Source organism: Passer domesticus, chromosome 19 (genome assembly GCF_036417665.1).
Source record: "Passer domesticus isolate bPasDom1 chromosome 19, bPasDom1.hap1, whole genome shotgun sequence".
Classification (NCBI taxonomy): Eukaryota; Metazoa; Chordata; class Aves; order Passeriformes; family Passeridae; genus Passer; species Passer domesticus.
In genome coordinates, this window is record NC_087492.1 from 4894613 (window position 1) to 4912383 (window position 17771).

The following is a 17771-nucleotide window of genomic DNA, read 5'->3' on the forward strand; positions in this document are numbered from 1 at the left end:
CCCTTTGAGTCAAAGATACAACCAGGAATATTCTCCAGAGTGTGGAAACTGTCAGCAGCCTTAGGCTTGCTGTTTGGGAATTTTTTTTAGATTTTCTGTCTCTGTTGAATTCTGAATTCTCACTCACTGAGCTGGGCCCTGTGCAGAGCCCTAGACTGGAGTGCAAAAGGAATGTGAGTGGGCTGTGAGTGTCCAGAGTCCCTCTGCTGCAGCCTGCACCTCACACAGCAAGTGCAGAGCTCCACATGAATCCTTCTGGTCTGGCACTGCTCAGCTGGGCTTCAGGGTTTGGGGTGTTTCAGAAAACACAGTGGGTTTTGCTGCTTCCCTTTTGCTCCCCTTTTGCTCCACAGCACAAGGCACCAAATTCTCACAGTCTGACGTGGCTGAAGCTTCCAGTTTTGCAGCCAGCACAAAGCACCCTTTCCTGCAGTGGAATCATCTGCTGCTGTGATTATAACACCAAATATTCTGGCATCCAAATAAAACTGCTCATCCTGGCAGGACTGGAGCAGCAGCCTGTTCTGCACGGGCTTGCTTTTGTTTTGACACCATTTTATGACAGCGGCAGGGACAGTCCCACATTTGATTTATAAGCAGCCATTTTTTTTCCCCTAATGGGATGGATATTTTGAGCCTGTGAGCTGAGCAGTGCTGTGCCAGAAGTGAACGTCACATGAGCCAGTTCACTCTGGGTGCAGCATGTAAATAGCTGACAACAACCTGACAGCCTCAAACCAGCGCCTGGTTTGAGAAAACCTTCCGTGTCCGTGGAGCCAGGATGGTTCCCCTGCTTGAAGATGGAGCATCTTGGCCGTGTCTGGGCAGTGAAAGGGGAAGGAGCTGCGGATTTCCAGCGTGTGGCTGCCCATGCACGCTCCTGCAGCGTGGCTGCGCTGGTGTCTGCTTGCTGGGGATGCTTCCGTCGGCTGTGCCGGGGGTTTAGCTCTGGGTGTGGGAGGTCAGCAAGGCAGAGCTGGCAGGGGAATCTCTTCCCGTGCTGGATTTCTGATTTTCCAAAGCTGCTGCAGTGTTTGGAAGGCAGGCAGTGGGAAGGGATTCACGTGCAGGTGCTGTCTGTAAGCAGAGGTGTCCGTGTGCTCTGCTGGGGCAGGGGCAGAGGCTGGAGCTGTTCCTGGGCTCTGTCCCATGGTGGTCTGTCCTTGTCATCCTGTCAGCTTTGTCATCTCCTTTCCCAAACTGCCCAAGCCTTTGAAGAGCACCACATCATTTAGCCCAGTGCCTGTGCCAGAGCAGGAGCTGTCACCTCCCTCCCAGTTAAACTCATTCCCGGCCAGTTTCTAAAAACATGTCTCTGTGTCAGTGCTGTTCTTCGGCTTCACTTTGTTTTTTTTCTCCCCATGCTGTTTACTCAATCCCTGGGGTATTTATAGCTGGCCAGGGATCACCTGATAGCTTTTCTCCTTCTAGGATAGGAAAACTGAGCCCTCCCTGCTCTTGCTGAGGCAAAGGGTTCCCGTGACCCCAGACAGCCTCTGGACCCTCCTCATGCTCCTCCTGTCACAGTTTATGTTTCTCGGACACAGCGGCCAGGTCTGGGTGCTGAGGTCTTCTGGGTCTCGTGCTGCCTCAGCCTTCTTCTACCCCTGCTAAGCACCTGGCGCCGATCCAGGCTGCCTTGTTTTCTTTGGGTTTTTGTTTGTTTGTTTGCATTGGCTCAAATCCCCTTTCCAGCTGTTGAAACGTTTGATCCCTCTTCCACAGCCAAGGCCGAGGAGTTTCCTCTTCCCAGCCGCCACAGGGATGGAGTGGTGGGGACACGTCCGTCCGTCTGGGGCCCTCTGCTTCCTCTGGGGTGTTTACCTGCCACAAATGCTGTTTTCATCTCCTTTGGCTGAGAAAATATCCTCTATAAAGATTCTAGGGATTTATGGCCATGTCCTTTGACCCAGGACCTCCCTGTTGAGGGAAGGATTTATGGAAGGTGTAGAAATACCTCAGAGGAATGCTCTGAAAAACAATTTAACAGAAAAAAAGAAGACAGAGTTGTGGTGAAGTCAGACGTGAAGCTGGCTTGTAATGATATTGCTTTATTTCATGAAGCTGTGCTGTATCCCCAGCAGTGTGATCAACAGGTTTAGTGGCAGGATTTTCCCCCTTTACCCTGCCCACCTAAGACACCACCTGGAGTATTGTGTCCATTGTGAGGATTCCAACATAAAAAGGACAGGGATGTGTTGGAGCAAGGCCAGAGGAAGCAACAATGATGATCAGAGGCTGGAGCAGCCTGCTATGGACAGGCTGAGGGAGATGGGGGTGTTCATCCTGGAGTAGAGTGCAGGGAAACCTTATAGCACTTCCAGTGCCTAAAGGGGATTCAAGAGAGCTGGAGAGGGACTTTGGATAAGGGATGGAGTGACAGGACAAGGGGGAACGGCTGACAGAGGGCAGGGTTAGATGGGATATTGGGAAGAAATTCTTGGCTGTGAGGTAACCCGTGCCAATCCTGGCACAGGTTGCCCACAGAAGCTGTGGCTGCCCCACCCCTGGAACTGCCCAAGGCCAGGATGGGGCTCGGACCAACCTGATCTGGTGGAAGGTGTCTGTGCCCATGCAAAGGGGTGGAATGAGACAATATTTTAGGTTCCTTCCAACCCAAACCTTTCTGCGACTCTTTGAATGAGCTGTGTCATGGGCTGGGGTGTGTCGGGGGTCATTGACCCTGTCCAGCTGTGCCATGACGGCGGTCAGCCCAGGGCTGCGTTGGATGCCTGTTCCCAAAATACCCTTTTAATGGGGTGGAGCAGTTCCTCAGGTCTCTCCTTGAGCAGGACAGGCAGACTTTGCAGGATGGATCCGGTGCCCGTACCCACAGCAGACGGGCCATGCCGCGGTGCCGACCCGGCTCCCGGTGCTCCGCGGTGAGCGCGGTGCGGCTCCCGCGGCTGCCGCCCGGGGCCGGCGGAGACCGGCGGAGAGCGGCGGCGATCCCCGCGGGGCGGGCCCGCTGTCCCCGCGCCGGGCCGGGCGGGGGAGCCGCGTCACCTCCCGCCGCCCAGCCCGGCTTTGTCGCTTTTCCCTGGAAGGCGGCGAGCCCGACCAGCGCTTGGGTGTGTATGTGTGAAGGTCCGTGTGTGTGTGAGGGTCTCTGTGTGTGTGTGTGTGTGTGTGAGGGTCTGTGTGTGAGGGTCTCTGTGTGTGTGAGGGTCTGTGTGTGTGTGTGTGTGTGTGTGTGTGAGGGTCTGTGTGTGAGGGTCTCTGTGTGTGTGTGTGTGAGGGTCTGTGTGTGTGTGTGTGAGGGTCTGTGTGTGAGGGTCTGTGTGTGAGGGTCTCTGTGTGTGTGTGTGTGTGTGAGGGTCTGTGTGTGAGGGTCTCTGTGTGTGTGAGGGTCTGTGTGTGAGGGTCTCTGTGTGTGTGTGTGTGAGGGTCTGTGTGTGTGTGTGAGGGTCTCTGTGTGTGTGTGTGTGAGGGTCTGTGTGTGTGTGTGTGAGGGTCTGTGTGTGAGGGTCTCTGTGTGTGTGAGGGTCTGTGTGTGTGTGTGTGTGTGTGAGGGTCTCTGTGTGTGTGTGTGTGAGGGTCTGTGTGTGTGTGTGTGAGGGTCTGTGTGTGAGGGTCTCTGTGTGTGTGAGGGTCTGTGTGTGTGTGTGTGAGGGTCTCTGTGTGTGTGTGTGTGAGGGTCTGTGTGTGAGGGTCTCTGTGTGTGTGAGGGTCTGTGTGTGAGGGTCTCTGTGTGTGTGTGTGTGTGTGAGGGTCTGTGTGTGTGTGTGAGGGTCTCTGTGTGTGTGTGTGTGAGGGTCTGTGTGTGTGTGTGTGAGGGTCTCTGTGTGTGTGTGTCTGTGTGTATGTGTGTGTGAGGGTCTGTGTGTGTGTCTCTGTGTGTGTGTGAGGGGGTGTGTGTGTGTGTGTGTGTGTGTGTGTGTGTACGTGTGTGTGAGGGTCTCTGTGTGTGAGTAGGTCCGTGTATGTGTGTGTGTGTGCGGGTCTGTGTGTGAGGGTACTGAGGGTACCTGCAGACCGGGAGGGTCCCGGGCGGTATCGAGAAGTACTACAGGAATACCGGAGGAGAAAAATATCAGCGGATACCTGGGGGTGGGAGGTACTTGGGGGAGACATCTGGGGATACCAGGGAGTATATATCGGGGATTGCCGGGAAGAAATGGGGAGGTTACTGGGCGAAGATATCGAGGGGTACTGGTGGGAGAGAGTGAGGGATACTGTGGGATCCTAGGGGAAGATAGCGGGGGTCCCAGGAGGAGATATCGGGGATCCCGTGAGGGGATATCGGGAGTATCCCGGGGGAAGACACCGGGGGGATCCCGTGGGATATCGGGGATCCCGTGAGGGGATATCGGGAGTATCCCGGGGGAAGACACCGGGGGGATCCCGTGGGATATCGGGGATCCCGTGAGGGGATATCGGGAGTATCCCGGGGGAAGACACCGGGGGGATCCCGTGGGATATCGGGGATCCCGTGAGGGGATATCGGGAGTATCCCGGGGGAAGACACCGGGGGGATCCCGTGGGATATCGGGGATCCCGTGAGGGGATATCGGGAGTATCCCGGGGGAAGACACCGGGGGGATCCCGTGGGATATCGGGGATCCCGTGAGGGGATATCGGGAGTATCCCGGGGGAAGACACCGGGGGGATCCCGTGGGATATCGGGGATCCCGTGAGGGGATATCGGGGGGGGGGGGGTCCCGTGAGGGGGGCCCGTGAGGGGAGGGGGGGGGGGCGCGAACCGGCACGTGCCCCAGCGGCAGCGGCGCGCGCGGCCATTGGCTGAGGCGGCGGCCAATCAGCGCGCGCGCCTGTTTTGCCTCGGAGGGCGGATAAAAAGCCCGGGTGGGACCGCGGCGGAGCGGAGCGGGCGCGGCGGCAGCGGCGGCGGTGAGCGGGGCACCGCACCGGGGGCACCGCGGCGGGGCTGCCGGGCGGTCTGCGCGGGATGGGGGGCACCGGGGAGGGCGGGGGGCACCGCGCGTGGGAGTGGCAGGCGGCGGAGGGAGAGCGGATGGAGAGGGGCGCGTGGGTGGGGGGCTGGATGGCGAGCAGGGAGGGGATGCTGCGGGGCTCCGTGGGGCTGCGGGGTGATGCGGGGGTGATGTGCGGGGTGGGCTCTGCTGGGGGGCGGCCGGCAGCGGGGACAGCGGGCAGAGGCTCTTGTCGCAGAGAGGATCGCTGGGCTGGGCAAGGATAGCGGGGCTGGGAAGGGGGCTGTGCAGGGATGAGGAAGAGGAGGAGGAGGTGATGGAGGAAATGCGTTGTGGGCTGTGCTGGGGCCTGCGCTGTGGGTGGTGGTGGGGGGGCTCTGAACCGGCTGCTGTGGCTGGAAGGGGGCCCTGACCCCCAGGCATCACTGCTGGGTCAGACCCCCGTCGTGCCAAAGCACCGGTGCTGGGGTCTCTCCAGTAAGGGAAGCTGCCCTGGCCGGCTGTGTGGCCAGCTGCTTTCCCCACAGTGCGGCTTGAGGTGTGCCTGGGCTGGGAAAACCCTCAGCTTGGCTCAAAAGGCCACCTGCCTTGTGACACTCAGGCTCCCCAGGGTCAGGTTGTCCCCTTGGATAGGTGTGTTCCCCAATTTGATCACTCCCGTGGGCTCCAGGGACTGGCACAAGTGGAGCTGGATACAGTTAATGCAGCTCCAGCATCTGGGGCAGCCTGGAGATGCCACTGAGCTGTGGTGTCTCCCAGCTGGCTGGTCTGGCAGGCAGCAAAAAGTGCTCCTTGGTGATAAACTGCATTTATAGACCCCTCACTCACCTTCCAGAGCAGGTCTGTGCTTTTGCACGGGGCAGAGCAGACCTGGTGGGTCTCTGAAGCCACCTCTGGGCTGTGGGGCTGTGTCCCCCATCCCTGATGGCAGTGGGACATCAGGGTGCTGGCTGAGCCCCCCTGCCCTGGCATTGATTCCTCAGTGCCCCGAGCAGGGGCAGAGGGCTCCAGGCTGTTTGCTGCCTTTCATACCTGCTGCCCGGGAAGTGGAACAGAGTCCTTGAGCGGCCCAGTGTCACTCGGAGTGAGCACCCCGGGGGCTCTTCCAAGGGCACCCGTGCCTCCCCCATCCCTGCAGGTCGCTTGGCAAGCTGGCACCTGCAAAAACCAGTTCTGCACAGTGCCTGACATCCAGCAGGCAGCTTTCCCTGGGTACCTGCTGAGGAGATCCCTTAAGCCACGGGGTTTTTTCATGCTCTTTGGGCAGCGTGGGCTCACTGGGTGTTGCTCCCTGCAGGCTGAGGCTCTGAAGAAGGAGGCCCCCACCCCAGGCAGCCATGGCCCCCACGCTGGCCACGGCGCACCGGCGGCGCTGGTGGATGGCGTTCACAGCCATCATCGAGAACCTGCTCTTCTCTGCTGTCCTGCTGGGCTGGGGGTCCCTGCTCATCATGCTGAAGGCAGAAGGGTTCTATTCCTACCTCTGCTACGGGTTAGGTAAGCATTTTTTGGGCTCGTGTGGGGATAAGTTGCTGCTGAGGTTTGCTGCTGGTGCAGGGTGGTGTGGAAGTGGTTGGAGGAGGGCTGAGCTCCACATCGATCCCAGGAGAGAAGGAACGGATTTGTGCTCCTTCCTAAAGCATCCTTGTGATGGTGCAGTGTGCCTGTAGGTGCTGTTGTTTTGTAGGGTGGTTGGAAAAAGGAGCTTTAATGATGGGGTAGAACTTTTCTGGATGGCCTTTTCTACATGGCCATGAGTTCTTGCTGTGCAAGGGAAGGCTGGATGGGCTCTGGAGGATGATGATTTGTGGGGAGGCTGTCCTGGGTTTATAAGAGGAACTTTGTCCTTAGTGGTGAGAAAACAAGGAGCACGGGTGACAATAATACCAGGGCAGTCCAGTGCTGATGACAATTTGCAGAATTAAGTACTGCTGATTATTCCTCTCCTTCAAGCACTCAGGATGTGCTCAAACCAGGCTGTGTTTCTTGAGGGCTTGAGATTGACCCTCTGCCCCAGCCAGAAGTGGCTGTCCCTGTTGCAGACCCAGCCTGGAAGGGGAGAGAGAAATTTGTGTTGTGGGAATGGTAATCCTGGTAAAACAGCCTGGAGGTGGACATCTGTCCCCAGCCTGGCCATGGTGAGAACTGTGCACCCCACAGTGTGTTTGGGTGGTCAGTGGGGTTAAAAGGAGCCCGAGGGTAAAGGTGTGGTGTGGGTTTGGAAAGCTGCTGTGGTGGCTGAGGGTTTGCATGTGCTCAGAGGAGGGAAGGGCAGAGTGAAGAGAGGCAGTTTGGGCTCTGTCCAGAGGATTGTGATGGAGACTGAGGCTGGATCAGCCCATTGGGGCTGGGGGAGGAAGCAGTTTGTGAAAAGAGTTGGAAATCAGTGCGTGGAGCCTCAGTTGAGTGATGGCTGAGAACAGTGGGGGAAAATGGAGGTGTGGGGAAACAAAGTCCAGACAAAGGTACCTGTGAATGATGTGATGATTCTTTGGGTTTTGCTCATTCATCAGCTGCTTATCTCCCCTGCTTTGTGTACCAGGGTTGGTGCACCTGGCAAACCTGCACATGTTTGAGTCTTTTATCAGCTGCGGTTGGCAGCTCCATCTCCATCCTGTGCCCTGCTCTCAGGGCAGTGCTCCCAAGGTGTCCCTGTCACTCGGGTCCCCAGGAGCACTCCTGTGTGTGAGGGAGGCTCCCAGTGCCTGGAGACCCTGCAGGACTGCCGTTCAAGGCGGCTGTGTTCTCTCCACGTCCTGGAGACTTTGTCACAGCCAAGAGATCACATTAAACCCATCAGGTGGAGACTTTCTGCCACCCAGATAAAGCACACACAGGAGCTGATAAGCAAATGCTGACTGTCTCTGTGAGCAGGCATTTGCTTGTCTGCTTCCTGAGATGTGCTCTGCTGACAAGAGCTTCACTCAGGGCCCACCTCGTGCTCTTTGCCTTGGCTGCTTTCAGTTTGTCCCAGATCAGTGCGGTTCACCTCGGTTTCTCACTCCTGTTCACCAGCCTGTGGCTTTTTTGGCTTCTCCCCATGAGAGTGCACGTGCCCACAGACCACAGGGAAGATGCAGATGTTTGGACTGCTGTGGAATTGCTGCCCTGGGGGCAACTGCTCCCTCCCAGTGGCCAACCTGTGCCCCGAGGCAAGAAAGCTTAATCCCTGAGAAGAAATTTGTGCAGTCAAATGTTCTCATTGTCCTCAAATATCTGGCCATCACTTCTGAACTCGGTGATGGCTTGTGATGAGCTGTGGGGACTCTGTGCTGACTCACTTTCTTTTCTCTGGTTTTGTCCTCTCTGTAAGAGTTTTGTGGGGAAGACTCCTGGCTCCAAGTGTGTGGAGGCTCTCAATTACCAGCCCCAAACTGAGTTTTCCCTTTGCTGGCATTAGGGTGACCCAATGGTTGCCTTTTTCAGTGTAACCTATTGAATCCTGCAGCCAGCTTGGCTGCAAGGCTGGTGCAAACAAATCATGACTAGTAGCCTTTGGGCACTTGTTGTTCCTAATGCTGCTGTGGGCATGTAAGTATTGCAAAGAAAAAAAAGTAGAGTTTTCCTAATGAGCCAAAGGTTCTTGGCAGAGCTTTCAGTTTGTCAGCATAAGCTCTTGCACTTTGTGATGCTTTCCAATGAAAGGCAAAACTAGACCTTGTCCCTTGTGCAGGCTCTTCTCTGAAGGTAACAGCAGCTGCCCAGAAAGTGCTGCAGTTCATGAAGGACTCCTTGTCTCCCTGTTGAATCCCTTGCTTGCCCTTGGCTCCTCGTGTTGGGTTTTACTCAGCCGTTGTACAAATGTGGGGTCCAGTGGTCTCTTAACTCAGTAACGTGAGGGTGGAGATGGACACCTGGGGGAAAAAAAATCCGAAATAACAAAATATTTTTAGAGCAGTTGTGCAACAGGGCTGGAGTGGGGGGTTGTACCCGTTGGGCCACCTCCTGAGGTATGTTTGAAATTCGCTGACAAGGAGCCTGGTAGTAGCACTTTGTTCCCATTTTAATTTTACTACACTACTACTTGGCCTTTAACCAACTGAAGCAGCATCTTTTATTCGGTGCAAGTGCTGACTCCACAGTCTTTATCACCGTTCTGGGCCTTATCAGCTCTTGGGGAATTTGATCAGTCCAGGGCCTTGCCTTGCTATGATGTTTCTGGGATTGGGAAGCTGAATGCTTGAGTCTGAAACGTGCTTGAAAAAAAGAAAAATGTCCTGAACTTGATAATCTGCTCACAGAGAGCAGAGATAAGGGGCACAGAGGGCTTTCCTCTAAGACAGGGCTGCAGAGTACCAAAGGGATGATAAGCTAATTCACTTACAGCGAGTTAACGAGCCCTGACGTGGTCAGAGGGGGAAGGTGCTGCCTTACAGCTCTTTTCCCTTATTTATCTGAGCTCTGGGTGGGGAACTTGCAGTCTGAAGGTCCCTCACAATCTGGGCAGATATGACAGCTAGGATTTGTGGAAGGGCTGCACGTGTGAAGCTGTAAACAGGAAAAGATGGTAAATATTCAGTTTGTACAGGAAACACACTGTGCTGATCAGCAGCTGTCGTGGGAAGGTGCTGGCTGAGAGCAGCTGCAAAATGAAACCACAGCTGGGGTGAGAAGGGGAGTTTAACTGGGACTGTGCCTTTCAGGCACTCAGAGAGGGGGTCTTGGAAGTGCAAGTGGAAGGGCAGGGAAACCCGAATAAATTGCTTTTGCAGTGGTACAAAGCAAGAACATCTCCTCCCAGTTCCCAGAAGTATGACACCATCCTAAAAAGAGAAAACATGTTCTTATGTGGGCAGACTGCAGAATCAGTTGTTTGCACATGCCTTTCAGTGTGCTATTTTTTTAAACCAATACTCCCAGTTCTTGCCCTTGATTTCTGTCTTTTTTTTCCCTCAATTTTTTTTTCTTCCTCTATAAAAAAGAGAGGAGGAAGATGAGGGTGTGCAGGCTGTGACAGAGCTATTGTCAGGGTGGCTGGGGGTGTCTTGCCTGTTTGACTCAGTCTGATCTATGAAATAAGATGAAAGGAGAGCTGCTCTCTGCCATCTGAGATGGCAGTCACTGCTGGAAAAGCCAGACTCGTTCCTCTGGTAATGTGGTGTGTGTGTGCCTGGGATTTGAAGAGGTCAGTAAAGAGCAGTTAATGATTGACCTGCTGCATGGAGAAAGGATGGCTTTAATGTTCCAGCCTGAACAAATCCCAGCAATGATCTTGACATAAATGATTACCCAGGCAGCCTTCTCCTTACCTAAGCTGTCATTCTTTAAATAGTAACTTGAACTACTAATTGGGCAGTAGAAATCCTGCTGCTTGTGTGGGGAGTGCTGTAAAAATAGGCAGCAATGTTCTTGTAATTGATGGTAAAGACGTGTAGCTTCTGCTGGCTTGTCAGTGAGGCAGCAGTGAGTGAGCACAGCCCTGTGCTGCTGCCTTGCCCAGGTGTGACACCTCGAGTGCTGCATGCAGGTGGACTTGGCAAGAGGATTTGGGGAGGGCACCACCGTGGGCACAGGGCCAGTCCTTCCCCAGAGCAGTTTTCCAGATGGAGCCAGGCACGTAGGAGATTTTCCCGGGAGTGTGGCACGCACCGATCTGGAACTGGATCTGAGCTGTGATTGAGGGGAAGCTGCTGTTTGCTGTAACCAGGTGCATTAGGTAGGTGAGTAGTTAGGCAGGTTCTCTGCCCATTAAACCCCTCCTAGCTGCATGTCCTGTGCTGCCACTCACTGTCCTGTGCCAGCGAGCTGCTGGCACCCAAATCCGTGCTCGCGGATGAGTCGGCTCTTGGCTGGACCTTGTGCCTGCAGCACACACCTGCAGCCCTTCCAAAATGTTCTATTTATGGAGGTGGCTCAAAGGATCAGGGGATGTCAGGGTGCCAAGGGCTGCTGGAATCGTTTCCATTACGCCTCAGTGGATCTTCTCTTGTTGCTCAGGGGCTGCTTCTATTTTCACAAACAATTTGTATTTCCACATAGCGCTGTTGCCTGGCCCCTCCTTGGAGCTGGCACCCAGCAGCTGTAAACAAGGTGGTTGGTACAGGCAGGGAGTGAAGTTTGGTGTCCCGTTCCCAGCCTTCCAGTGTTCAGAGAGGGGCAAATTTCCTTGCTGTTTCTGAGCTGTGTCCTCACCTCGTGCACACTCATCATGGGAGGGCCAGCAGGTGTGTGCTGTGCGAGCTCCTTGGGGACACGCAGCAGTGAACACATCAAAACATGAAGAGGAGTTTGTATTCTCCAGCTTTAAAGGCTGAGTATTTCTGCTTGGAGATCTCTGTGTGGGGAGGGTTACTGAGGCTTTAACACGTGCAGAAATTATAAGGTCACTGCACTGTTCGTGTCCCTCCACCCTCCTTCCACTCATCAGCTGAGCTATCTCTGGAGAGTGCTGACACAGGGAAACTGCTACTACTTTGTCAATTCCCCCCCTCCTCCTTGTTTTCCCGAGTTTCACCTCTCACCCACATCTGTTTCCTATGAATTTATCTTTGTGGAGAGCCCAAAAGCCTTGATGCTGTGGGTGAAAACTGCAGAGAGCCTCCTGAACTCTGTCCAGGACTGATTTCTAAGGATGTGGCTCGGGTGCCTCAGGCTGCAGTGCTGCCTTCCGTGCAGAGCAGATGCTGCTGGTGACACACGTGACATTTTGGGGATATTTGTTTCTTACTCTTGCTATCCATGACTAACAGGACAAGAGAAGGGGCAGATTAAGTTATCAGTCAGGAGCACATGGCAGTAGAAAGGAACACAGGCAGTTAGAAGCAATCTTAGCAAAGATGCTGATGAGAGCAATGCAAGTGGGGAGAAATGCCCCAGCCTTCCCTGGAGTGCTGGGAGGGCTCAGAGGCAGCTCCAAGGCCTCAGATATCAGTGCCTGAATTCCTGCTGATACCTGATGGCAGGAAGGTGGAGCGAGGTTTGTTTGCAGTGGACACAAAGCTGGGAGGGTGGTTTAGGGCAGCTGGGAGAGCCAGGGTGAAACCAGTAACTGTGGAGGAGCTGGGGTTTGAGAAGAAGGGAGGGAGGTGCAAGGTGGGGCTGTGCCACCTCCAGAGCTAGCACAGAGCTGCTCTCCCCCACCAGCCACAGCAAGCAGGGAATGGGAAGCCACTTGCACATGAGGGATTCCTGCTAATTAACTAAACCAACCAGGGCTCACTGGGAATCTCCAGCCTCACTTCATGCTGCTGGTTATGTCGGTGACTTCTCTCTGTTCCTCCTTTACTACTGAACTTTGTCAGATCAATTATTAAATAAGAAGGAGAGTGTTTTATATCACTGGCTTGCAGCAGCAGCAAGAGAGCAAGTGCTTTGTCATAGCAGCAAAGGTTCCAGATAAGTGTTGGGAGGAGGAGAGCTGGAGTGCACTGGAGCTGTGAGTTAATGGAAGTCTGAAGGTACGCAGCTCACTCGAGGAGTTGTAAGCAGCCTTGGGATGGGCATGTAACAGGAGAAGAGCTGACATGAGGCAGTAAAAGGGAACTTCTTTCCTTTTTTTTTTTTTTTGAACTGTCCTGTTTCTGTCTTGGTTACACAACGTGGGCTCTGTTCAGCGTGGGAGTTTGCATGCAGAGTTCCTCATGTAAGGGCAAGAACAGAAAGCTGGGGATATAATTGATCTGTGTGACCTAAACCCATTTTGAAATAATAGAAAATGCTAATTACAGGGTAGGACTTAAAGATGCATCAATCCTTTAGAAAAACTGAGAAGGCAGGTGAGCTGCCAGCCCCCCTGGGAACAGGGTAGTTAAATCCAGGAAGGATTTTTCAGAGCCAGGGCAGTCAAAGCAGGGTGGCTGCTGCAAAGCCATTCTTCATCCTGGTGCCTGCAGTGAGGGTAGGAAGCTTTTTATTTGAGCAGGCTGCTGCTCAGTGCCAGGCCTTGTCAGCCTGGTGTCTGGAACCAAAATAACTGATTTGGCTGTAGCTGTCGTTAGTTTTGTTAGGGAGAAGATCTCTGAGAACATGACAGCTGTAGATTAGGAGGACCTTATTTTTGTATCCCTTTGGGTTTAGCAGGGTTTAGTCTCCTGTAATTGCCAGGACATTGCTGTATAGTTGTTTTAATAAATTAAGGACTCTCTATCCCTAGGTTTTTACCCTGCTGCTTCATGGGATATGTGTCTCATGGCTGCTTTTTCCTGCTCAAAGCAGAGCTCATCAGTGTTGGGGTGCATTAGACCAAGAGGTCAGCAGTAGCCGCTGCACATCAGGTTTCCCTCATCCTTCTGCTGCTCTGCTGTTCCATTTCTCACTGATTAGACTAAAAACTGAGCTGTGGGGGGCATATGCCCAGCAGGATTTTTCCCTTCCCTCCTTCCTGCAGCATTTTAAATCCGATCCTAACACACTGTCCTCTCTCACCCCATGTAGAGACCACCACCAACAGCTCTGAGCTCGACAACAGCACAGCATCAGAGCACAAATGGCCTTCCTGCAACGCCCAGGATGAAATGCTGAACTTGGCCTTCACCATTGGCTCCTTCCTGCTCAGTGCCATCACGCTGCCCTTGGGAATTGTCATGGACAAGTACGGCCCCCGCAAGCTGCGGCTGCTGGGCAGGTGGGTGTGCAGGGCTCCAGGGGGCTGAGGGCTCACTTCCCACCCTGTCTGGGTGCTGTGGGCTCCCTGCAGCCTTGGGAAGTGTCTGAGGGATGGGGCTGGGATCTGCACAGGACAGCAGAGCAGCTCTGGGGTGATTTCAGGCAGCACAGTGAATTGCTCCATAAGGGAAGGGCCTGGGACTCCATGTCCACACTTCAGCTCTCCAGTGCTGCTCTGTGATCCCTGTCCAGATGGAGCCTGGAGGAAGAGCGGAGTCATTTGTGAGTCAGGGAGGGTAGCTTTCTCCTTGGGCTGGGAGCTATGTCCTGAGAGGCACAAAACCAAGATGTTACATCATTGTTTGCAGGCTGGGGAGTTAACTCAGGGATAAACATGTCCTGTTGCCTTTCCCAGGGCCCTTCTTTTCCATGTGGTGTGTTGCTTTCTGCCTCAAACAGCAAGGCTGTCAACTGCTTCTGTCATGGCACAGAGGGATCAGTGACTTTTGGGATCACTGTTTTAACTGTCACAATTTTAATGCAGTGAACTTGATTAGGAACCAAACTGGCCTGTGGGCAGAGTGGGAAAAACAGGGCAAGTCTCTGACTCAGACGCTACCAGAGAGGAGTTGAGTGCTGGGGCTCAGGACAAAGGCTGCTGCTGCTGCCTTTGGTCACCCTGAGGTGAGGGCTGGAAAAAACTGTGCTGGAAAACCAGTGGGAATTTGGGTCCAGACAGAGCTGTGTCAGTGCTGGGAGGAAATGTTCCTGCCCCAGCCCTTGTGCAAGGCTTGCCTGTAATACTTGTTTGCCAGTAATATTTGGGTATTTCCCTGGATTTTTCTTTCCAAATTGCCAGCTTCCCTCCCTCTTACAGAAAGTGCCTGTGAGGTGCTGAGGAGGTGGAAGCAGCTGTAATTGACTGTGGGTAAGGCTGTTTGTGGGAAACTGATGGCTCTGGTTCCCTTTCAGTGCCTGCTTTGCCGTGTCCTGTGTGCTGATTGCGTACGGTGCCAGTAACCCAGACTGTAAGTTGGCATCTTTCTGCTGAGCTGGGAGCATTGCAGGGCTCTGGTTTGGGGTTTCTGGGGAAGCAGAGTTCAAACTGTCACCCCCCCAGTGCTGTACTGGGGTCACAAGCCAAGCAATCTCTCAGGCTGAGGGAGCCAAGTGGCTCTGGGAAGGGCTGGTGTTTCACAACACCAAGTGGAGAGTGTAGCAAGGGCCAAACGTCTGAGATACACAGGTCTCTTAGTTTTGTGTTTGGCCAGGGCCAGGTCCTGTAAAGGAGCAATTCCAAACGAGTTCCTGGCTCCTTCAGGGTTGGGAAATAGGTAACAGCACCCAATGTATAATTGATTTTTTTAGCAGAGGTAGATGGAGCTGGCTGCTCAAGAGCAGATAGTGAGATGACCCTTTGGATTGTTTGCTCAAGTAAATCTTCCTTTTGAGACCCACCAGACAAGCTGCATCAGCAAGTCTGTGCATTAGAGAAAAGGAACCCTTCCATCCCCTCCTGAGCTGCCTTGGAGAGCCCTGTCCCTGCCAGGCTGTGTGGCTGGGGACATGGGTGCTGGGTCAGTAGCAGCGTGGCATGTCCTGAGGGTGTTGATCCACAGAGGTTTCCACATGTCAGGGCCAAAGCCTTTAGGGCTCTGTCTCCTTTCCCTCTGCACCCCAGTGGGAGCTGAGGGCAGGTTTTTTATTGTTGCAGCTCTGTCTGTGCTGATATTCATTGCCCTGGCTCTGAATGGCTTTGGTGGGATGTGCATGACCTTCACATCGCTCACGGTAAGTGAAGAGTTACTACCTGACTGCTCTATCCCTCACTGGGGCTGTGAGCTGGGCTGGCAGGCAGCAACAAAGTGGATCTTCTGCCTGTGGCTTGAATAGCACGTGTTTGTGTTTGGTACAAAGGGTCAGTCACCCTTGGGAGCGAGTCCTTGGTTGTTATTCTGAAGCTTGTTTTCCCTAATCGGTTTTTTTTTCACCTGCCCTTTGTATCTCAGGTGAAGGTGGGGGGAAAAAAGGAAGTGTTTTTGTCTAGGGCTCATAATGTGCCTGTACATGCAGTGCTCAGCTGCTTGGCACAGCCTGGACGTGTGTTTGCACTGGATTTAGCATTGACACAGTGCAGGAAGAATCAGCAGGGCACAAACCCTTGCAGCTGGGTATGACCAGCTTTCTGCAAGCACAGTGTGCATCTCGCCCCCACAGTTCTTCCTGGTCACAAAAGGTTTTGCTTTTCAGAAGGGTGAGAGTCCCTCACAGGCTTCCTTAGAAATGCTGTGTTGTTGGGTGTGCACAGCCCCCTGGATATGTTCAGGATTGTATGGAAAGCTTTGGTCAACAACTGTCAGCTGGATGTCTACGTTTTGGGGTTCTTTCTGCCTGGAGGCAGAAGCAGTATCATTCTCCAAATAACTGCTTTATTTTCTGCCTCATTACCCTGATTGTTGTCAGTGTGGCTCAAGCAGGGCTGGGTGGAAAGTCGCCCAGAAAACAAGCCTGGGAAGCACTCATTTTTAATTTTTTTTTTTTTTTTCCCTGAGCTGTAGTTGAAAACTTTCAGATTTGGACTGCACTACCTTGAACTTGCTGCTGAAGTAAAACTTCCTGTTAAAGTTACATCTAAATTAACAGGGCTTAGACACTGGCTGAGGTCCTGAGACATAAATTTGGCAGAGGCTGGCTTTAGAGAGCACTCTGTGTACCATGGTTTTGCTGCTGCTGTTGCTTTCAGATATTCAAAGCTTTCAGAACTCTGTGCAGGTGTTGCTCTCTCCTTCATATGTGGTGTTCTTCATGGAAGCTTTGGCTGTGACCCCAAGAAACTGTGGGGCAAATGTCATCCTGCTTCAAATAAAAGCAAGGAATAGAGGAGCAGTCATGTGGGAGAGGATTCCCATCCTGCTGCTGCCAGTATTGATTATTGTCTCTCTGGGTGATGATTAAGGGGTCACAGATATTTTAGAAGCACTGGTGATGATAGGAGTGAGGGCAGGATAGGGCAGGAATAGATTGGGTGTTCTGTGCTGTGGCTTTTAGCAGCAGAAGTAAGCAAAGCCACTTATTAGTGCCCTCATTAGTGAGCCAGTTCTGCAGTGCCAAGGAAGAGCAGCAGGAAGAAGGTCAGCTCTTCCAAAAAGAGATCCAAGCCTTGGGAGGTCTGAAGGAGGCAGTGATGTTGTGAGGCCACAGAAGCCTCAGGTGGAGCCCATCCCCTCAGTGTGTTCTGCAAAGAGCTGGGGTGGCTTCAGGCCTCACTTCTCCAATGCACAGGCAGGTGTAGCTGCTTGTGCAGCTGCACAGAGGCATTTTGGTACCTGAGGCGTGTGAATGTAATTAAAAATAGCCTCAAGTGGGAGGGAAGCACTCCTTTACCTGCCTAGCTGTGCTGCTGCCTGTTAGAACCAGCTGCATTTTGGTTGTTGGCAGCTTACAGCTTTACCATTCTGCCTGCAAGCTGCTCTTGGTGTGTCAAGAACCATCTTCTGCTGTCGCAGGGTGATGCCTTGTGGATTCCTTCCAGCTGTGGCCCCTGGGGACAGGCGAGGGAGGGACACAGGGACATGGGCTGTGGCCTGAGCACGCTGTGCTCCGCCTTGTGCCCGGGAGGGGACACTGAAAAGACCTTTGTAAGGCCGTTCATTACCGAGGAGATGATGAGCCCTGCTCCTCCCGGTGCCAGGGCAGCTCGGTCTGGCTGCCACAGGCGCTGGCTGCGTGCACAAGTCACAGCAAGGTGACTCTCTGCTCCTGCCAGCTGCAGGTGACCTGAGCTGCTCCAGGAAATGGGTCAGACCCACTGCTGCAATGGGCCTCGGCCACCCCAGGCAGGTTTTGGTTGCTGCTTCGTGGTCCCCACCAGCTTGTGGGGTGTCAGGTGTTGACACCTCCTGGGACATGGTGGCAGGGACCCTCAGTCAGGGATAAACAGGATCTGAGAGGATTAGAGCCTGGGACAGTGTTCCACAAAGCTTTGCCTCTTGAGTTTAAAGCCTTTTCCAGCAACAAGTCCCCAGGGTATCATGAAAGCACATGGCAAGCTGTGGAGCCAAAACAAGCTGCTGCTCCTGGGTGCCTGGCCTGTGGCTTGGGGAGGAGGGGGCAGCCAGCAAAGGCTTCCCAGTTCTGGGAACAAGGTCAGGCTGTGCCTGTTGTTAAAATGCAGAGGGGAGATTCTGCCTCGTGACTTGGTCTTGGCCAATGTAAGTGAAGATTGGAAATGGAAACAGATCTGTGCTGGTGGCTCTGACAGCAACACAGGAATCTGGCGCTGGTTCTGCTCCGAAGCTATTTCATGCAAAGAAATAAACATGTGTGATAAAT

The 17771-nt window shown here is 53.7% G+C and overlaps 1 protein-coding gene across 1 annotated transcript in view; it reads left to right on the forward strand.

Moving 5' to 3' along the window:
• Positions 1-4777: 4777 nt before the first annotated feature.
• The window catches only part of SLC43A2 (solute carrier family 43 member 2), a 31359-nt gene continuing 18365 nt past the window's right edge, over positions 4778-17771 (forward strand). The window contains exons 1-5 of the mRNA XM_064394210.1: positions 4778-4851; positions 6193-6392; positions 13269-13458; positions 14412-14467; positions 15154-15230. Of these exons, the coding sequence (XP_064250280.1) occupies positions 6233-6392; positions 13269-13458; positions 14412-14467; positions 15154-15230 (483 nt within the window). The 5' untranslated portion in view covers positions 4778-4851; positions 6193-6232. The remainder of the gene's footprint in view (positions 4852-6192; positions 6393-13268; positions 13459-14411; positions 14468-15153; positions 15231-17771) is intronic.